At 49.3% G+C, this 17,850-nt stretch overlaps 1 protein-coding gene across 4 annotated transcripts in view; it reads left to right on the top strand.

The window, feature by feature from the left end:
- RELT (RELT TNF receptor) overlaps positions 1-16,685 on the top strand; it is a 37,429-nt gene extending 20,744 nt beyond the window's left edge. For 3 of the 4 annotated variants that reach the window (XM_083170376.1, XM_083170378.1, XM_083170375.1), the window contains exons 2-11: positions 5,990-6,067; positions 8,908-9,018; positions 9,157-9,335; positions 9,417-9,496; positions 10,683-10,937; positions 12,123-12,206; positions 12,337-12,418; positions 13,451-13,687; positions 13,853-14,030; positions 15,054-16,685. In XM_083170376.1, coding sequence (XP_083026502.1) covers positions 6,026-6,067; positions 8,908-9,018; positions 9,157-9,335; positions 9,417-9,496; positions 10,683-10,937; positions 12,123-12,206; positions 12,337-12,418; positions 13,451-13,687; positions 13,853-14,030; positions 15,054-15,065 — 1,260 coding nt within the window. In that variant the 5' untranslated portion in view covers positions 5,990-6,025 and the 3' untranslated portion in view covers positions 15,066-16,685. The remainder of the gene's footprint in view (positions 1-5,989; positions 6,068-8,907; positions 9,019-9,156; positions 9,336-9,416; positions 9,497-10,682; positions 10,938-12,122; positions 12,207-12,336; positions 12,419-13,450; positions 13,688-13,852; positions 14,031-15,053) is intronic. The other variant, XM_083170377.1, reaches the window with a different exon arrangement.
- Positions 16,686-17,850: the final 1,165 nt, after the last annotated feature.

Here is a 17,850-nt window from a genome sequence, read left to right as displayed (position 1 = left end):
GGCCGCGTGTTTGCCGCCATTCCCTGAGGACAGTGTATCCCTCTAATCAGGGCCATGGTATATGGGTCACCGCACGTGAACTGCGATACGGTAGTGTGTTACGTAACGCACAATTAGTGCAGGTGAATGGACATTTGTTGCTCTACAGGTGTAGGAGGGACACCCCCACCCCGGCCTTCTGGCTGAGGGGCCCATTTATCAAACCATATTTGCGGCTAAATTTCGGGATTTAGCCGCAAATATTAAGTATCTCCTAAATGTATCAAAGGGGGACCCCCCTGCACCGCCGCCGGCCGCATCCCCCATAGGTTTCTATGGGGGATGCGAAGCTGCCCGATTAACATCGGGCAGCCTGGCTTCGCACCCCTGGGCTATCGCCATTCTGATATGGCGATAGCCCATTGTAGCCTATGGCTACGTGATCGCACTGCGAGCGGGGCAGTGCGGTCACAGGGGTCGGCGGGGGTCAGCGCATAACCGCGCATGCGCAGACCCCCCCGGCTTCCGGGTTAGGGCTTCGCAGGGACAGGCTCCTATCGGAGCCCTGTCCCTGCGCCCTTCTAATGATACATCCCGGCGGTGTACTTCAACACCGCAATGCGATGCCACTACGCCGGCATCGCACTATATTGATAAATGCGCCCCTGAGGTATCTTTATTATTTATTTCTCTTCCCCTCTCACGTTTGTCACTTTTCACGTTCCTTGTTTTTTTGTAGTTTGTCACGTTTTTTTTGGGTAGTGTGGTCGACCCTTTCGGCCTTCCATTTCCCCAATGTGCCGAAGCTCTCTCCTTTTGGGGAGAGCTTCGGTCCCCCCGAGGACGACCCCGAGCCGCAAGGCGGAGGGAAGTCTACTGAGGGTCTCTCCAAATCTTCGGGTGCGGAGGACCCACCATCCTAACCCTTCCGGGGGTTGAGGAATGAGGGTCTCTCTAAGCTTCGGCGAGGAGGACCCACCGTTCCCTATTTTCCCCTCTTCGGCCTTATGGTTGAGAGGGGTTAGGGGAAAAGCGGGGCCCTTCTCCTTCGGGAGATAAGCCCACATTGATCGCATGGCCCCCACGTGTTTAGGCACAGCACTGGTGGTAGGGAGCACACCTCGGGCTCCTGAGTTTCTTCAAACTCAGGGACGCCCCAGGATTGCAGCCTACCTGACAGATAATGGACTCAGGGGACGGGTTCCAGCAGGAGGAATGACAAGGGCCTGCTGCTGTGGTGTGGCCTTTGTGCTAGAAATAAAGCAGACGACACCCATTCTCTGCATTGCTAATGTGATGAGGATGCTCGGGAGGAGGTGGCAACTAATTACTGAGGTGTCTCTCCCAGCGGTGACCAGGAGCTGAATCATGGCCCAGGTAGACGGATTGTGTGCGGATTAGCTGATGGTTTACATCGACATGGAAGAGGCCGACATGGTGTTTGGAGCCTATAAAGTGACCTTCCAATTTCTGATGACACATGAAAAAGGTTGACCTACTTTAGGTCGATGGGGTCAAAACCTCTACACAAGCAATAGATTGTCATGAAAAAGGTGAAGGGGGGGGGGGGGCAGGGCTCATGTCAACGTTTAACCCTAGTGTGCATGTGATGGGCAATATAGAATGCAAGCTCCACTGACACAGATATGAATGATACGAGTAAGCCCGCGTGAAGCTAATGCTTCGAAAGCTAGAAATGTAGTTTCACTTGCTGCCAACAGATGGCGGTGTTTTGGAGACACAGTGGCACTAGACCTATATATAGATATAGATGATATTTGCTGTAAAGCGCTGCAGACTTTTTTTTCGTGCCATATAAACTGTTAGTAAATAACATTTAGTGGTGTGTGCGTGTGCTGGTCTTTCCCTATCCGTCTGCCAGAGGCACAGATACTGCATCTGCGAGGCATAGATAAAGGAACTTGTTTACTGTCTGATGCAGGCGATGGGCGCTGGGTGGACCCTGATAGGTTGTCGCTGTGTTCCGAGAACCGTGTAACGGGGAAGTCACTGCCGCTGTCCAATGCATGTCTCACACCTGTATCTTGTATTATTACCTCAGGATACAGATAGGGAACAGGAAGTATTGCACAGTATTTAAGGCTCTGCTGTGAGGCCCACCTGGAGAATTAAGGTGCGGTACCCCAGCTCTTGTGGAACCATAAGCCTGAGAACGCCTGGCATGCTGGGATTTGCAGTTCCACAACAGCCGCAGGTCACATATGATTGTAGCTGGGCATGCAGGGTCTTGTAGTGCCACAGCATAACGTGGCCTGCACCAAACCATACACAGGACTTTTTTTCTGCCGTTTGGCACCATCTTATTATTAGGTGACTGGCGCAGAACATTATCATGGCTTGTATTACGTAATTGTATTTATTTTTATGGTTCCCTGCCCGGCAACATGCACCTTTGCTGGCGTGATACGGTGGCGGGTGTTATAGGCCTGTGTCTTGCAGCAGCGATGTCGGGAGAATGCAGGGTGCTGACGCGGTCCTCCTCTGTGACGTTCTCCTGATGCAGCTTGCAGATATGGAAAGGTCACATAGGAGTCTTCGCATTCTCCCGATGTGTATGCCTCACAAGTCACCAGACCTGCGGCTGCCAGCCATCCAGGAGCAATGAGCTGACACACAGGCCCCTCCATTATTCAGTCCTTGTGCTGCGCTCATTGTGTGCCCGACAAAAGGCCTCGTTCAGAACAAAGCCGGCACAAGCTTCTGTGTCATCAGCTCTCCTGCATAATGCAGCGCACAGAACATTAAAGTGTATTCTGGCTGAACTTTCCAGATCCTGTGCTCCCCCCCCCCCCCCCCCCCCCCCCCATAACCGCCGCCTGTATGGCTATAGTGGTTTGCCTTCCCATGAACTTTGGCACTGGAAACAAAATGGCTGCCCCCACGCTGTTGTGTTTATGTCCTACACACATCATATGACAGACCGGAGGCCTGTCCTTGCTGTGAGGGTATTTCTCTTGCACATCCTGAGTCAACAGGAACCCAGTGATTGTGTGTTTATGTGTTGTATGGAAACGTCCCACTTCCACGACAAACGAGCCAGGATTTCCGACCATCCGTTCACAGCCAGAAGCCTCTAGTATTTACTGCAGATGATTTTACTCCGGCCTATTGTTAGACATAACATCACTCTGCCATGTGGGAATGGCGAGTCAGGCCAACCTTGATCCTCCATGTACCATACCTTGTATTCTGATATTGTATGGAAAATCTGCTGTAAATGCACTTTTCATGTCAAAATATTAATTGGGCCGCCGGCCTTGCTGCAACTTTCCGTTTAAAAAGCGCAAAATGCAAATATAATGAACTAGCAGCTTCTGCTGACTAAAATGATATGCAGCATGCCTATATTCTTTACGTGACTGCCGCTTTAGCGGCATGCAAAATGTTTCCATTTTAATCAGCAGCAGCTGCTAGTGCATCCTATTCGCTATATGACCCTCTTAGAAAAGATGCTAAAGATTTAATATTCATTTCTAGCAAATGAATTTTGAGCTCTCTCCCGGGGTCTCTGGGGTTAAGTTTATGGAGGAAGACATCTGTAATAAGCATCCTGTCACGCCCTGTGTGACCTGCGCTACCACTTTCTGCCTGTTCGCTCTGACAGGTGATGTCTGCTTCCTGATGAGCCGGTGCCCTTCCAGTAGATAATGAGTCCCTGCACTGCAGGATGTGCTGACGTACCTGTTACAGGTACTCGGGTGACTGTCTCTATCCCCTGCCCGGACTCGCTCTCCTTCAGGTGATGAATAGGCTCCAGAGCCGCATGAGATAAATATAGCTCACAACTGACTGCTCATTTTAGCAATCTCAGAATGGATGGACATAAATAGATCCCAGGGGACGAGTCTGCTATTATTAGTGCGGTGAGCGCACACAGCCTTGTGCAGGATGACGCCGTCGGAGGCCCGGCCATAGAGAAAATGCTTGCATTCAATCTATTTTAATGTAAGGCAAAGTCAGTGCTGCGTTTAATGTATGTAAATGTATACGGACGTCAGCATTGCAGAAGTGAAATATGCGGCGTGTATACCCAGTCCTGATTTATCCTGCAGCACAGGACGAAGGCCTTGTACCCAATACTGAGGCTAGTTTTGGGTTCGGAATTCCCATGCACAGATCTGTGGAGATTTTTTTTGCATCATTTAGTTAATAAAGTTTTTGATCCTGAAAGCGTTTCTCTAAGGCCGAAAAGCCTGTTCCGTGGGCTGTATCAGCTGCCGCAGCGCCAGCATGGAGTGGCGCAAGCCTGCATTGCGCTTATTAATACGGGCGGCTTACAGTAGGGTCATATAGGAAGCTAGAGCATTATAAATGGCCTCCATGTTTGTTACATCTATGTGAGGTGACGGCAGTTAGAGATCCGTGAAGCAAGCAGCCATTTTGTTGTGTGACCCGAGGATCTCTCCAAACCTTAACTATAATGACATGATGGTGCATATAGATTAATTATCGTTATCTTACTGGTCGGTTTGCACACCTACTCGCATATCGGACAGTCAGAAGGGGTGCCGGACGGGGTCCAAACAGTCGGGATCCCCACAGTCATTTACCCGATGTCGGGATCCCGACTGTTAAAACACCGACAGACGGGTTCCTGACGGCCACCAGCTGTTCTCCCTCTTGGGGGGGGTCCATGACCCCCATAGAGGGAGAATAGAAGAGGTGGTGAGCGCAGCAAGCCCGCAAGGGGCTTTTGTTGCTGTCTGATTCCGGACAGTCAGGATCCTGACTTTGGGCTAAAGACTGTCGGGATCCTGACTGTCGGAACACTATACCACACCCGTCAGAAGGATAGGGCTATTTGGTGCTGGGCCCGAAACATTTGGAACCACCATGACTGTGGTGGAACGATACACGCATCTACCATCCATATTGAGTATTGGCGGCTCCACCTCAGCTGTGTTCTGGGACCAGCAGCCATTTTGGATCATCTAGGTTCAAAAGGCTAAAATGGCTGTCCGGATGGCCTAAATGGCTGTCCAAGGCGATGGGCCGCTAATGGTTGGAAGAAGCAAGAAAGATCAGAGCATTGCTCAGATGTAGAGCTCGCCTTTCGGGTTTGGAATCCCACCGTACCACAACTCTCCTGCCTGAGAATAACACTCCTGTATAATGTGACCGGAGAACTTGTTATGCATGTGAGATTATTTACCTGGCTGCTAGTCATCCATAACCCAGAGGAACCCGAGGCTGGTGACGCAAGCTGGGCCCGGCTGAGGAGTGTCCATCCCTGAGGGCCGTGCCACTAAGCTCCTATTCTGGAGAATAATGATGTAACCCAGTAACTGCCGGGAGATTGTTACAGGTTCTGAATGAGTTACTAGGCTTCGGATTGGCCAGGTCCACAAGGCGGCTGCTACTTCCTGGTAGACTGATGGGCTGGGTTCTCCCTAATGTGTGGTGGTCATTTTTTGGCAGGCTGCAAATGTGCAACAACCAGTATTAAACCAATCGGCTTTGGTGTATCCAGGCGAAGTTCACAAAAGCTAATCATTCTTGGACTGATCACCATGGCTACCAGAACATTTTGTTCCACTTCATTAGCAAATAACTATCTTGTGTGATGTTTAATGTTCTTTATTAATAAAAAATAAAAAAAATCCTTTTTTTTTTTTTTTCCTTCTAAAATACATAATTTAAGCTGTTTTTCCCCCTGCTTTTTATATGAAGATCTTTGCTATACTACGGTGTATATGTACAATGGGAATCCTGTCTTGCGTTCATGGGTTCTGCAGGGTACACTTTGATAACAGAGAGTAATAGCTTACACTTAGCTGCAGTTTAAGACTGCATGCAATGTTTCTCGCATGTATTCCTGAGCATGCAGGATATAGATCTGTGAATGTTTTAGTCTTCACCATGGCGTATCGCATTTAAGCTTCTGGCTCTATTATTAAATCCATGTTGTGCATTTTTTGCATTTATTGCCCCAGGAATGCGGAATACAACTTGACATTAATGGCTTGTATTTTGTGCTTCCTTGTTGCAGAATCTCCCCGCTGAATCCGCCCAGCTGCAGAACACGATGAGGAACCTGCGCTGTGTTCTCCTTTCCTGTCTGTGTGCTGTAAGTGACCAATCTTCCATCTGTGTCTAACCCTGCGGTGCGGCCTACCCAACACACCTGCACATACAGTCCATTTCTCTGGGAACTTTGATACATATTTTAATAACTTTATTTGTCACACTTGCTGAGCGTATAATCTAATATCCCGACCTTCCATAGGATATCTGGTCATTGCGGCTATGTGGAAAAATGACCCCCCCCCGGTGAACGTGACCTGTTTAAATGGTGACACAGGAGCTGACATAACTTCAGTTGCCTTTTTTCAGAGAATTGAGGGAGGAGCAGACTGCACACCCAAACTCCAAACCAAAGAGGTGTTACTGTATGCTGAGACTTGTAGTGCCACAAAAAAAGAGAAAATGCACTCTCTAAATCCTAAGAACAATTAGAATACATTTCTAAGGTTTAAGTCCAGAACATGGGACCGCCTGGGCCAGTACAACCCAAGTGCCTTAAGGACCACACTAGTGAGAAGTAGTAATTTATGCACTGAAAGGTGTTCCATTAATAGGAACCGGCAGTGGATGGGGAAGATCAATGCTCTGTGCTGCATGTGTCTCCTTGTGCAGATGCTACTGGTGGATGTTGTGCTGTGAGCATTGCCGCGGCAGCTGCCTCCGACAGGCAGAGGATGCGCAGCGTGAAGGAGAGAGCTGTGCCCTTGAGTCAGCATTGTAGTGTGTGCGTAGGACGTTCTGTTCTGTCCCCTCCGATGCCCTTCCACAATTCTGCACAGTGATGAGAAAATGCTGCAGAGCGCGTCTGTTTCTGCACTGACGTCACAGGCCCGCTTGTCTCTTTATATCCAAGTGGCAGTGCGGTGGGCCCAGGGCAGGAGCGATCATTTGGGATCCGATAAGGGCCACAGGGCCGCCGTCTGCTTCCTAAACATTTGAGGAATTTTGATCTCATTGGTTCTTTCCAAGGAGTGTTCGATTGAATGCGGAACTCCACAGACAGAGTTACATTTTATATTGACCTTTCAGTAAAAGGCAGAGTTTGACCTGGTTGATCAGAGGCCCTTACCGACTGCTCCCCTGATATAACCAAAGCTGCAGGAGGGCGCATGCGATCCAAAAAACCTAAAAATAAAAGGATTTTCTTTGCTGTAAAATCCCATTCCATTAAATATTCCTGCATTCCTAGACAGGACTAGATATTATTTTAGGGCAGTAGTTATGGTGTTTGTAGATTAGGCCCATCACCTCTGTCTCTGTAACTTATGGTAAGATGTATTAAGCTCGGGGAAGTGCTCGTCTGTTACTTTATCATCGGCCAATCCGCTCCTAACGGTCAAGTTACAGGCGGCATTTGAAAAATAACAATTTAGCACCGGATAATTAGCTCCCAATTACCAGCCACTTTATTGCATCACCAGGGTAAATAAATCTACCCCTAAGTTTGCACCGGAACCCCGTCCACCAACCTGAAGCACCGCCCTGGGTAGCACCTCTGCCCCGCTCCCTATTTGAGAAGTGAATGAATGATATTTGTAGTTTGTGATATTTGGTGGTAGATCTGTGGGGTGTGATTGGGGGGGGTTAGGAAGAACGTTCATATAATATTTTATTTGAATTCTAATATTCTGGGTGTCTGGTCATCTTATTTCATGTTGGACATTATCCGGGATCTCGGGCTAATAGCAATGCGTTTACAGGAAGAATTCCTGCTGTACGTTTCTCGAGGCCTCTAAAACCTTAGAATATTTTTATATTCTAAATCCTACAATGTAATTAATATGTGTGTCCTTCATTAACCTGTGAGAACCCTAAATGTACGACACGTCCATCTCCCTTCCGTCTTTAAATAGAGCAGTTAGAGTGCTGCGTGTCCGGACGCCGTCTCCATTTAGACCGCGTGTGGTCTACGCCCCCATGGGGCTATTCTGCAGCCTAATGGATACAATGCACAAATAAAGGGGTTTTAGGGCCGGAAAGTGTTCCACAAATCTGTTCCTGAGCCGTGGAACATCCGCTTTACTGGTAGGGGTGGCGCCACCAACATGCATCCAATATGGCTGACAGGACACCAGGTGTGCGCTCCGGCCTGTTGCTGGACATTGAATTCCTCCCTGAATACTATTAATCACTCTGGTGTTCATCTAATCGAGTGCTGTGACCATCTAACCACTAATGAGACGTCTGCTAGCAGGGACTGTGGGGTAGACCTCCAGTTATACCGCATTCTGTGTCCCTGATGGGCGCTTGGCTCTGTCAGGACGTACATGGGTTAAGCTTTGTGTTTCAGTACAGCATGTTTTCATCTCCGTCTGATCGCCTGCAATGTTCTGTGTCCAATTAGCGCAGCTCACCTACAGCTGAGGGAGACTTCTCCTCTCTGCAAGCCGCTTCTATAAATAAGGTGGCTGCTCCGCTCAGTACATGCGAGCTGCAGAGCTAACTGAATTGATCCATGGAGATGAGATTAGGTAGATGCATCTGTATGTACTAAGTATTGCAGAGTGATACAGTAGCTGCTTCTAACGGGTGTGTTTGAAAAGTACCTTTAGGAGCGCATTGGCCTTGTGTATCTGTATTTTTAATTGGTCTGTCGTACATCGGTGAGGCGCCTGTTTACGCACTGGAACAGTATTGGCAAATTTAGCCAATCCATTCGCTAGGATCCTGTGACATCACAATGGGATAGAGTGATGTCACTGGCTTTTCAATAGCTTCACTGGCTCGTTGAAATTACAGGTTGCTAGTGAATACCTGCTTTGTTCTTGTAAATGTTGGCTAGCTGACAAAATGGCCGCCCCCACCGCAGGTGACTGGAATAGTTTCTTGTGACTGTGTAATGTGATCAGTGTCTGACCATGTGTCGTCCTCTTTCTCCTGTAGCTCCAGGTCTGGGAAGGAATCTGCCAGGAGTGTGGTAAAGCAGAGTACCTGGACGGCAGTGAGCAGTGCGCCCCCTGCAGGACATGTCCCGCCGGACAGGAACCAGATGGGGTAAGTCCTTCAGATGCCCAGCCGCTGTATTATGGAGTGTGCTGGTCTTTGGAATCTATCACACGTCTTGTAGTTTACATCCAAAACGCTTTTTTACGACCCATGTGACACTGCGATATCTGGTCTTGGTTTTTGCAGGTCTGTGGCTTTGGGACGGGCGCTGGTGTTCGCTGCCGCGGTTGTGCGCCGGGGACGTTCTCCAGTCGCCTGGACGCATCCGCCTGCATCCCGCACATCCAGTGTGACAAACGCAAGAGAATAGAGCGGAGCGCCGGCACGGCCAGGACCGACGCAGTGTGTGGTGACTGTGTGCCAGGGTAAGTGCCCAAAGCTGGTTCATGTGGGTAATATCCTCAATAACGACGCAGTTACTCAATCTGTTCTCCTCTCTCTGTCAGGTATTTCTCTCTAGTGTCCAACAGCGTCAGCACCTGCATGGCATGCTGGCTGGCTGCCCCGGACACGGTGGGCTGTGAAGGTGGGTACTCCCCCGTGTGGGGTCGTTGTCTCGTAGTGGACCTGGCGCTAATAATCCGTTATAATGCCAGCATAATACATAGCACTGTCCTGCGAGGGGAAACATGACCTGTTACTTATTTATCAATGAGTGATTACACTCGTTGTGGGTGATTAAACTCGTTCCATGTAATAAATGTGGTCCAGCCAATCCGCTATTGTCTTCTATTTGAAAAATGACAGTTGGGGGCTGATTTGCAGTAGCGCCGTCTATCATACGCAGCGAGTTTAATCATTCACAGCGCGTTTAATCACGCCCCTTTTATCTTGCTCCAATAAATCTGCACCTGAAATGAAAAGGGGGGGGGGGGGGGTTGCCCGTAGCAACCAATATGATTCTGTACCACAGTAGAGAAGTGCTGGCTAGAATCTGGTTGCTGCGGGCAACAGCACCACATTTTTGCTTCTAGAATCTGAAGTAAATATACCCCTTTTGTTTGAGGACCCCCCCTATTGTCCACGTGACGTAATGAATACTAATAAACCCGGGTCACGTGGACGGGGACACAATGTTTCTGCACATAGTGGAATCTGCCGCCCACAGTATATTTGCCTGTGCTGGTTTCCTCTTAGTTCTGTACTAGGATAACAATGATCGTGTCTGAAGACGCTGTACCCAGAACAGCCTGGGGGGACCAGTGTCGGGAACAGGATCTCGCGGATGCAGCCCTGCCTCATTATTCCAGTCCCTGTAGGTTCTCTGCTGAGCACACGGGGACTGTTGTGTAACTCAGGTGGCTGCAGGAAGACTTGTTTCCTGTAAATAAAGACGCATCCGTACATGCCAAATTTACTGAAGGAGGAAACATTTATTAAACTGAATGTAAATATTCAGTTTCCTCTCTTTTCCCCATATGTGCTAACCTGTGAATTAGGACCACGTAGGTCTAAAGCAGTGGTTCTCAAACTCGGTCCTCAAACCCCACACAGTTCCGGTTTTCCAGGTCACCCGACAGGTGCACACATTACTGACTGACACATTTTAAAAGACCCACAGGTAGAGCTAATTACTTCACTTGTGATTCTGTGTGGAGACCTGCAAAGCTTGCGCGGTGTGGGGTCCTGAGGACCGACTTTGAGAACCTGTGGGCTAAAGAGTGCGTTGGTTGTTATTTTACTTATATTCACTCATTATTGTGTTTCTCCAGGTGAGAGGACGCTGAGGAACCGCGCTCCGCGGACACTGGAGACTGAGGGTAAGCCAGACCCAAAGTCCGCCCTGAACAGCACCCGTAAGGGGACGCCGGAGAACTCGCGGACGGAATACGCCGTCCTGGCCATAGTGCCGGTGTTCTGCATGATGGGCCTGTCTGGCATCTTCCTGTGTAACCTGCTGAAGAAGAAGGGCTATCACTGTACCGCGCAGAAGGAGCCGGATGCAGAGGCCGCCCCAGAAAAGGCTGGTGAGTGGCCACTTACCTCCGCTAATATGGGTTATACCAGGCTGCGAGTGTCTCCGTGGATGGGCACAATGCCCACGCCTCGCCGGATGGGGTTCAGGGAGCCAATAACAGCATAGTGTCATTACAGCGAGTCTTGGGGGGTACACATTGCCTCCACGAAACAATCCCCGGGGACTGGACTGTAGGAGGGTCCTAGACGCAATGTTACCCCCATAATCCGATCCCCCAGGAGATCTCTGGTTTCTGTTATGAGACACTGAGGCTCTGACATTACGTCAGGGTAACCGAATACACATTGACACAGCCTAACCCAGGTACAGATCTATAATGGGGTCTCTGGAGACCCCCAGCGTCCGACGTTAGAGGTAGCTATGGGGTTGTTGTTGCTTTCCCTTCCTACGTGACGAACAAGCCTCCATAGACGGGAACGTCTGTCACCCGGCCGTTAAATGTGATATCCAGGACTATTTGTGTCAGGACCTGGACTCGCCCTTAGAGGGCCGGACAGCTGATCTCCTATTTAATACTCCCAGTGTGGGTGAGGAGAATTCCTCACATCAACTGGGATGAGCGTTGCATTGTGGGCCATGAGGGAAGAGAATGGCGATCAGGGCGGACAGGGTCTGTAGCAGGAGCGTGATTTAACACACATATATCAGGGAATGTTTATACCCAGACTGATGGTCAGTGATGGCTGCCTGGTTAGCATGGGAGAAAGCAGGAGTGTGTGTGTGTTATAATCTATATTATGCACACTTATTAGTGTGTATGTGTATTATATAATAGATCCCAGCCCTCTAAAATGCCGGAACAACAGAATAGTGTTGTCATCACCGGCGGCTGTGTGCAGCCAATCAGAGTAACACTTGAATTGTACTGTCGGACGCCATCTAGTGGCAACCAGCAGACAACACTTGAATTAGCGTAACCAATAGCCTTATCCAGCTCTCTTGGCGGATGAGCCGCCATTCCCGTCATGTACTCCGGCCTATACTGGGCTATGTGCAGGATCCGGGCCTACGTCTGCTCTGTCCTGACATTGCCAGAACGGTCAGTCTGAGGTAAAAGTACTGCAGCCTGGTGCTGTGTATCAGCCCTTACCGCAGTCATGGAGAATATGGACCAACGTGAGGGGTTATGTCTCTTTTCTACACAAATATTAATATTCTGGATGTGTTGTCCCAGGTATTATCCCCCCCGACATGTTGGAGGAGAATGGAAATGAAGACACCATTGGGGTCCTTGTGCGTCTTATCACGGAGAAGAAAGGTCAGTTGCCGCTTTGTGCGCGTACCCCATAATGTGGATCAAACCTATCCCTCTCCTCCGTTCTTGCATGGCAGGCCGATGGCGCTGGTGATGTCACATGTTTGTAAATCCCTGTCTCCTCTTCCACCAGAAAATGCTGTTGCTTTGGAAGAATTGCTGAAGGATTATCAGAACAAACAGATCTCCACCATAGGAAGCAAGTCGCCTCAAAGGTGAGACTTCGAAATTCCAGGAAAACCCTACGCTCTGTCTGGTGGGCTGAGCGTACAGTCCGCCGTCTGCAATCCCTGTTACCGTGTATCCGTCCCCTACACACAGGGAGCTGAGACCGTCCTGAGCTTATCAGTTCATTAGCAGCCGGTGACCTCCCTGAGGCAGGAGGCACACGCTACCTCACGCCTCGGTGATATTCACATGGACTAGGAGTTCAAAGAAAATCATTTGAGTCTCAACGATGGTAGAATTCTGAGGTTTAAGGACTTGGGAGGAGACACAATATAAGTTAAAATCTTAGACAAAGTACGGCTGATCCTTTGGGGGAGGAGAACGCTTTTGTCATTACCTAGCATTAGTCTGTGAAGACTTTTTTTCCTCTAAAATGCATCCAAGAGTGTAATTAGAGCTGACATTGTTTAGGCTGCCCCCTCCCCCCAGCCTGCCTGCTAATGTTACACCCATCCCATCCGAAACCAGACCCTCCCGAACAATGCAGCCACGCAAGACCGCAGGCCGAAGCCCTGTACAGATTCCTTCCATAAGCCTTGGGTATCGGTGTCCTCTACGGTGGCCACATTAGGACAAATCCAATATATCCCTCCTGCATGGCCCCTTCCACACAGTTTATTATTATTATTATTATGCTCCTGGGCTGAATGTATTTATTAACGTTTTAAGGATTTGAGTCAGTAACTTTTAATCTGGGCCAGGAAACTTCGGTGGGACAGATTTATTAAGCTCGGTGAAGTGATAAAGTGTCTGGTTTTTATCACCGGCCAATCAACTCTTAACTGTGAAGTAACAGGCTAGGTTTGAAAAATGACAGGTATGAGCTGATTGGCCGGTGATAAAAACCAGACACTTTATCACTTCACCAAGCTTAATAAATCTACCCCTGAGTTCTAGGGCCTGCTCCGTGATATCCGTAGTATACAACGCTCCGTCTCCAGGGCGATAACCGTTTTGGAAAATTGTGTGGTATGTTCAGTGATTGTAAACCAACCCCCCACTCTCCTTCCCTCGTCCAGCAGGCTGCATCTTCTCCCCCAAATGCCAAACCTCTGCAAACACCAGCATCACCTGCACACGGTCCAGGGTACGGAGTCCCGATCCGGAACGTGCTGCTCCCGTTGCAGCCAGAAGAAATGGCCGGAGGGTTTCTCATCTCCGCAGCCCGCCACGGTTCCTGCTGCCACCGCCAAACCCGGCAAAACAGGAGCCAAAGCCGCCAGGGTCGGAGAGATCACCATCCTCTCTGTTGGCAGGTAAGTGTCTCCACGAGGCCCAGGGGAGGAACGTGTGGCGATAACTAGAATTTTTAGTATGTTTTTAAATCGGGCAGCAGGTCCTTCCACAACCTTTCAGCTTAGAACATATATCCCATCCACCGGACGTTACCGATATAACATGATCCTGCTTTGACCTCCCAGGTTCCGCGTGGCCCGAATACCTGAGCAGAAGCCGAACCCCCCAGAGAAAGCCGTCTCGGAGCTCGCCGTTGGGAATGTCTGCTGTCTTCCCCAGATTGAGGATTCTGAGCAGCGCACTCTGCTGTCTAACACCGTGAGGGCCAAGAATCGCAGTCTAGAAGACACCAGCAAGCTGGAGGTAATGTGAATACGGCCCCGCTGGCCTGGATTATGTTGTGATAACTGGGCACTAACCTTCCCCGTGACACTCTGGGCAGCGATAATTTAACCTTCGACGCCTGAAGGTCGACCCCGTCGACATGGACACAGGATAAAGTGCGCCGCTACGCTCGGCACACTATTTTATTCTCCCACCATGCCCTAGTGCAGTGATGATGAACTACACATCCCAGCATGCCCTGCATCAGTTTTAGCATGGCCAAATAGTAAAACTGTAGCAGGGCATGCTGGGATGTGTAGTTCAACAACAGCTGGAGTGTCAAGGTTAGCCATCACTGCCCTAGTGGATGGTAGGGCATGAAATACCGCCTGTCTGGTCAAGAAACAGTGAAAACTGTCGACTTAGCCCATGTTGACCCAATGCTTGTGTCAACCCTTGACCTATTTTGACCTTATGCTTGTCGACCGAATGACCGTAGGCCACCACATCTTCCCCAGACGAATCTGTTAAGGCGCTGAGCGACGCTGGTAACCATCTTGTTATTTGCCCTGAATCCAATTGGAGAGTCTGGATCTAGTACGGCCATATTTGATGGCATCTGAGCGGCGGTATCGCAGGAGTTGCAGTAATACCAGTAGCTGCATCGGTCACACTCTCGTGTCAGGCCGGAGGTGATGCTGCCGTTTGTGTCACACTTAGCTGGCAGGGTGCGACCTCTGAGTCACCTGACCTGTGTAGTGCGTCAGGTAGGAAGCTTTGCCTGAACCAGTTCTCCCACAGGCTGGAACCACACGCCTTTCTCCTATTAGCCTTGGAATAGGATCATGCTAATGATAATAAGCACCTACTATACCCATTGTTTATACAGTTGTATCAACGAGTTTGTTTCCTGATTGAAAGAACCCGTGACATCACTGAGTCTAGAGGCACAAAATGGCTGTGGTGCCTCATGCCTCAATGATGTCACTGGTTCCCAGTCAATGATGAGGCACAGACTGGAGTAGTCTCCTATTAACCTGGGTTTCTCTCTCCTTCCTCCAGGATGTTATCTGACTCCCCTCCTTGCCAGAACAGCCATTCACCTACACAACTCCAAGCTGTGGTGGTTCGGTCCTCCTGCCGGTCCCAGGAGGACTGACAAGGAAGCACAACGTGAAGTATGGCGCCGCCCTGTCTGTTCAGCACCACATCGCACTGCATTTTACTCCTATTCTTATGCCACGACCGTCCCTATTGTCAGATACAGATGCGAGTCGGGGATCTCTGTCGGAGAAATGTACCAGTGACTGTGTGACGGACATCTGAGGATAATCCAGTGCTGCATATCTGTCCCCTGAACCGGAGAATCCGGCTCTAGGCCTGGACTATCAACGGGGCGATTGCTCATATTCAATGGGGAGGGGGGGGGGGGGATTCTTCCTCCCTCCTCAGACTCTACAAACCAAAGTTGCTGCTATTATTGTTATTTAAATGCATGTCCCCCCTTTTGTGGTGTTTTCCCCAGAGCGGCCTGCGCAGCTCCATTCTTGGAGTGCTAATGCAGATTAATGTGAAGGTGACGCTACATGGGTAGTGTATGTGTCTGACGTAGCCAGATTATTCTATTGTCTATGCATAAAATCCTCTGCTGATTTAGGTGCCCTGTAGATATATGGCATCTGTGGTACTACAAGTATCAGCATGTCCTTCCAGCTAGAGGCTGAGACTTGTAGGCCTCAGAGAGCCATCGCCTGTCTGCCTATAACATAATGGTGGAGACTGCGATACACCGGGCATAGCGTGTATGTTATATCTACATTTACTGACGCGTACATGTTAAAGCTTATATTTATAACCAGGAGTCTTCCCATTATTACGTGAGCTTTTATTGTGCAGTGACGGTAGACGCTTGGCGGTATTGGATAAATGAGCCACAGACGGTCGCTGGTCGAGGTTCCCCAGAATAAGGTGATATCGCCGCGCAGTTTATCAGTGCGCTTATCTGGAAGTCCTGTAACGTGAGTCACGTCTTGGTGACTGATAAACCTCAGCAGAAGTGCCGTGCGCTCCCTGGAAACTTCCAACCTGTCCTGAAGTTGTGGCGGCATTTACAGGGCATTCCTGAATTCCGACACGTCTCTGGCCACCCCTTCTGGCTTCTGTACGAGGTCTGGGTCTTGCTAATCGCCTGCTTGGCCGACCTTGTCCCCAATCTCCTTGTGTGTCTGTGAGAGAGCAGAAAGCATTTAGGAGACGTAGGAACATAATGTGAGGCATGTGGGGGCCACCGAAAGCTTGTCTAGCGGTGTAATGTGACCCCGGCTATTATCTTGGAAGGGGCTGCCTGGGTGTGACAGACGGGCGATGTTCTGACCTTTGTTCTTGGAATAGGCCTCTAAATTCAGCTGCTCTGTTTGGCTGCACAGTAAGAGTATGGACGGTGATACAGGACTGGGCTGGTGAGCTGCAGTGTGTGGTATCGCTGCGTTACTGGTGTACGGAGACCATTGCCGCCCACCCAAACGTGTACATGGTTTCAAAAAGGGAAAAAGCGCCAAGTGCCAGATTCCGTTAACCGGGAGGTTACAGGGGATGCTGCCCCTAAGGCTGCTGGGTAGGAGTTAGTGGTATATACGCGAGCCTCCATTTTGTCCTTAGTTCATTCTCCAACATTGGCATTTCTGGTGGTAAAGGAATTCCCCCCCCCCCCCCCCCTCGCTTTAAAGTGTGCCTTACATTGGGCGGAGGTGGCCATTTTGTGCCTACAGTGTGTCTCAAAGCACCTCGCGCCTCAGTCGGGTCACTAGTGCCTCATGGAAGACCAGAAATGTTTGGTCTCCGCTCTATGTAAGTGATGTCATTGTCAAGTCAAGTCATTGTCGGAATTTAATACATTTCGCCTTTGTCTGGTTTGGCCACAAGGCTTTCGGTCGAGTAGCTCGTAGCTTCCAAAACTTGAATCTTCTGTCTCTTGTGGAGTTTTTTTTTTAAATTAATTTATTCATGCATATATTTATATTTTTACAATCGACTCTTTAAAGTGGGTCAGGGTAACGCTGCTGGCTTAGAAGTGTTAAGTCACCCGTTGTCTGAGGGGTAGGACTATATGTGACCCCATTCGGACAGCTGCAGGAGACTGAATCAGTGTAGCGGATGTGGCGCCAGCCTGTCGGCATTTGTGAGCAGCGTTATTACTGACCGGAAGGTATTTATGCACTTGTGTATATGACTGGCCTTCACATGTAGTTCTGTGCTGTGTTAACAGAAAGGCCCGCTAACCTTGACAGAAATCCTGAAAACATGACCTGCTGGGGAGGGGGGGCACTTGTGGACTGGAGTTGGAAACCATTGCTTCAGAGCAGGCATGACCAACCTTGGCCCTCTGGCTTTTCTGAAACTACAAGCCCCATCATGCCATACCACGGTTTTGCTATTAGGGGATGTTAAAGCTATTGCAAGGCATGCTGGGATGTGTAGTTTCACAATAGCTGTAGGGCCAAGGATGGACATGCCTGCTTTAGAGCAACGGTTACTATTTAAATAAAAGGCGCCCCCCCCTTATCAGAGCTGGTGATTTTTAGTATGCATTGGCCCATCATGAAGGCAGCTGAAGCGTTACTCTACCACCTGCATGGCTGGCAGCCATATTGTGGGCCATACCCCCGATATCCGTATTAAGAAACCAGTTGACAACTTGAATCCTTTCAATGAATCCAAATCCCCAGTTCAGCGGTGGTGACACTTTCTTTGGCAAAAAGGGTACATTACAGTTTTTAATGTCTATTTTTATTTTGTATATTATGTTTTTTTTATTATTATGATTCTTCTAGTATTTATAGAACATAAGCGCTGCCTGTAG

The sequence above is a fragment of the Crinia signifera genome, chromosome 2 (genome assembly GCF_055691185.1).
Source record: "Crinia signifera chromosome 2, ASM5569118v1, whole genome shotgun sequence".
NCBI classification, from domain to species: Eukaryota; Metazoa; Chordata; class Amphibia; order Anura; family Myobatrachidae; genus Crinia; species Crinia signifera.
Note: the sequence above shows the minus strand (reverse complement) of the source record. Positions and strands in the feature narration are given on the sequence as shown.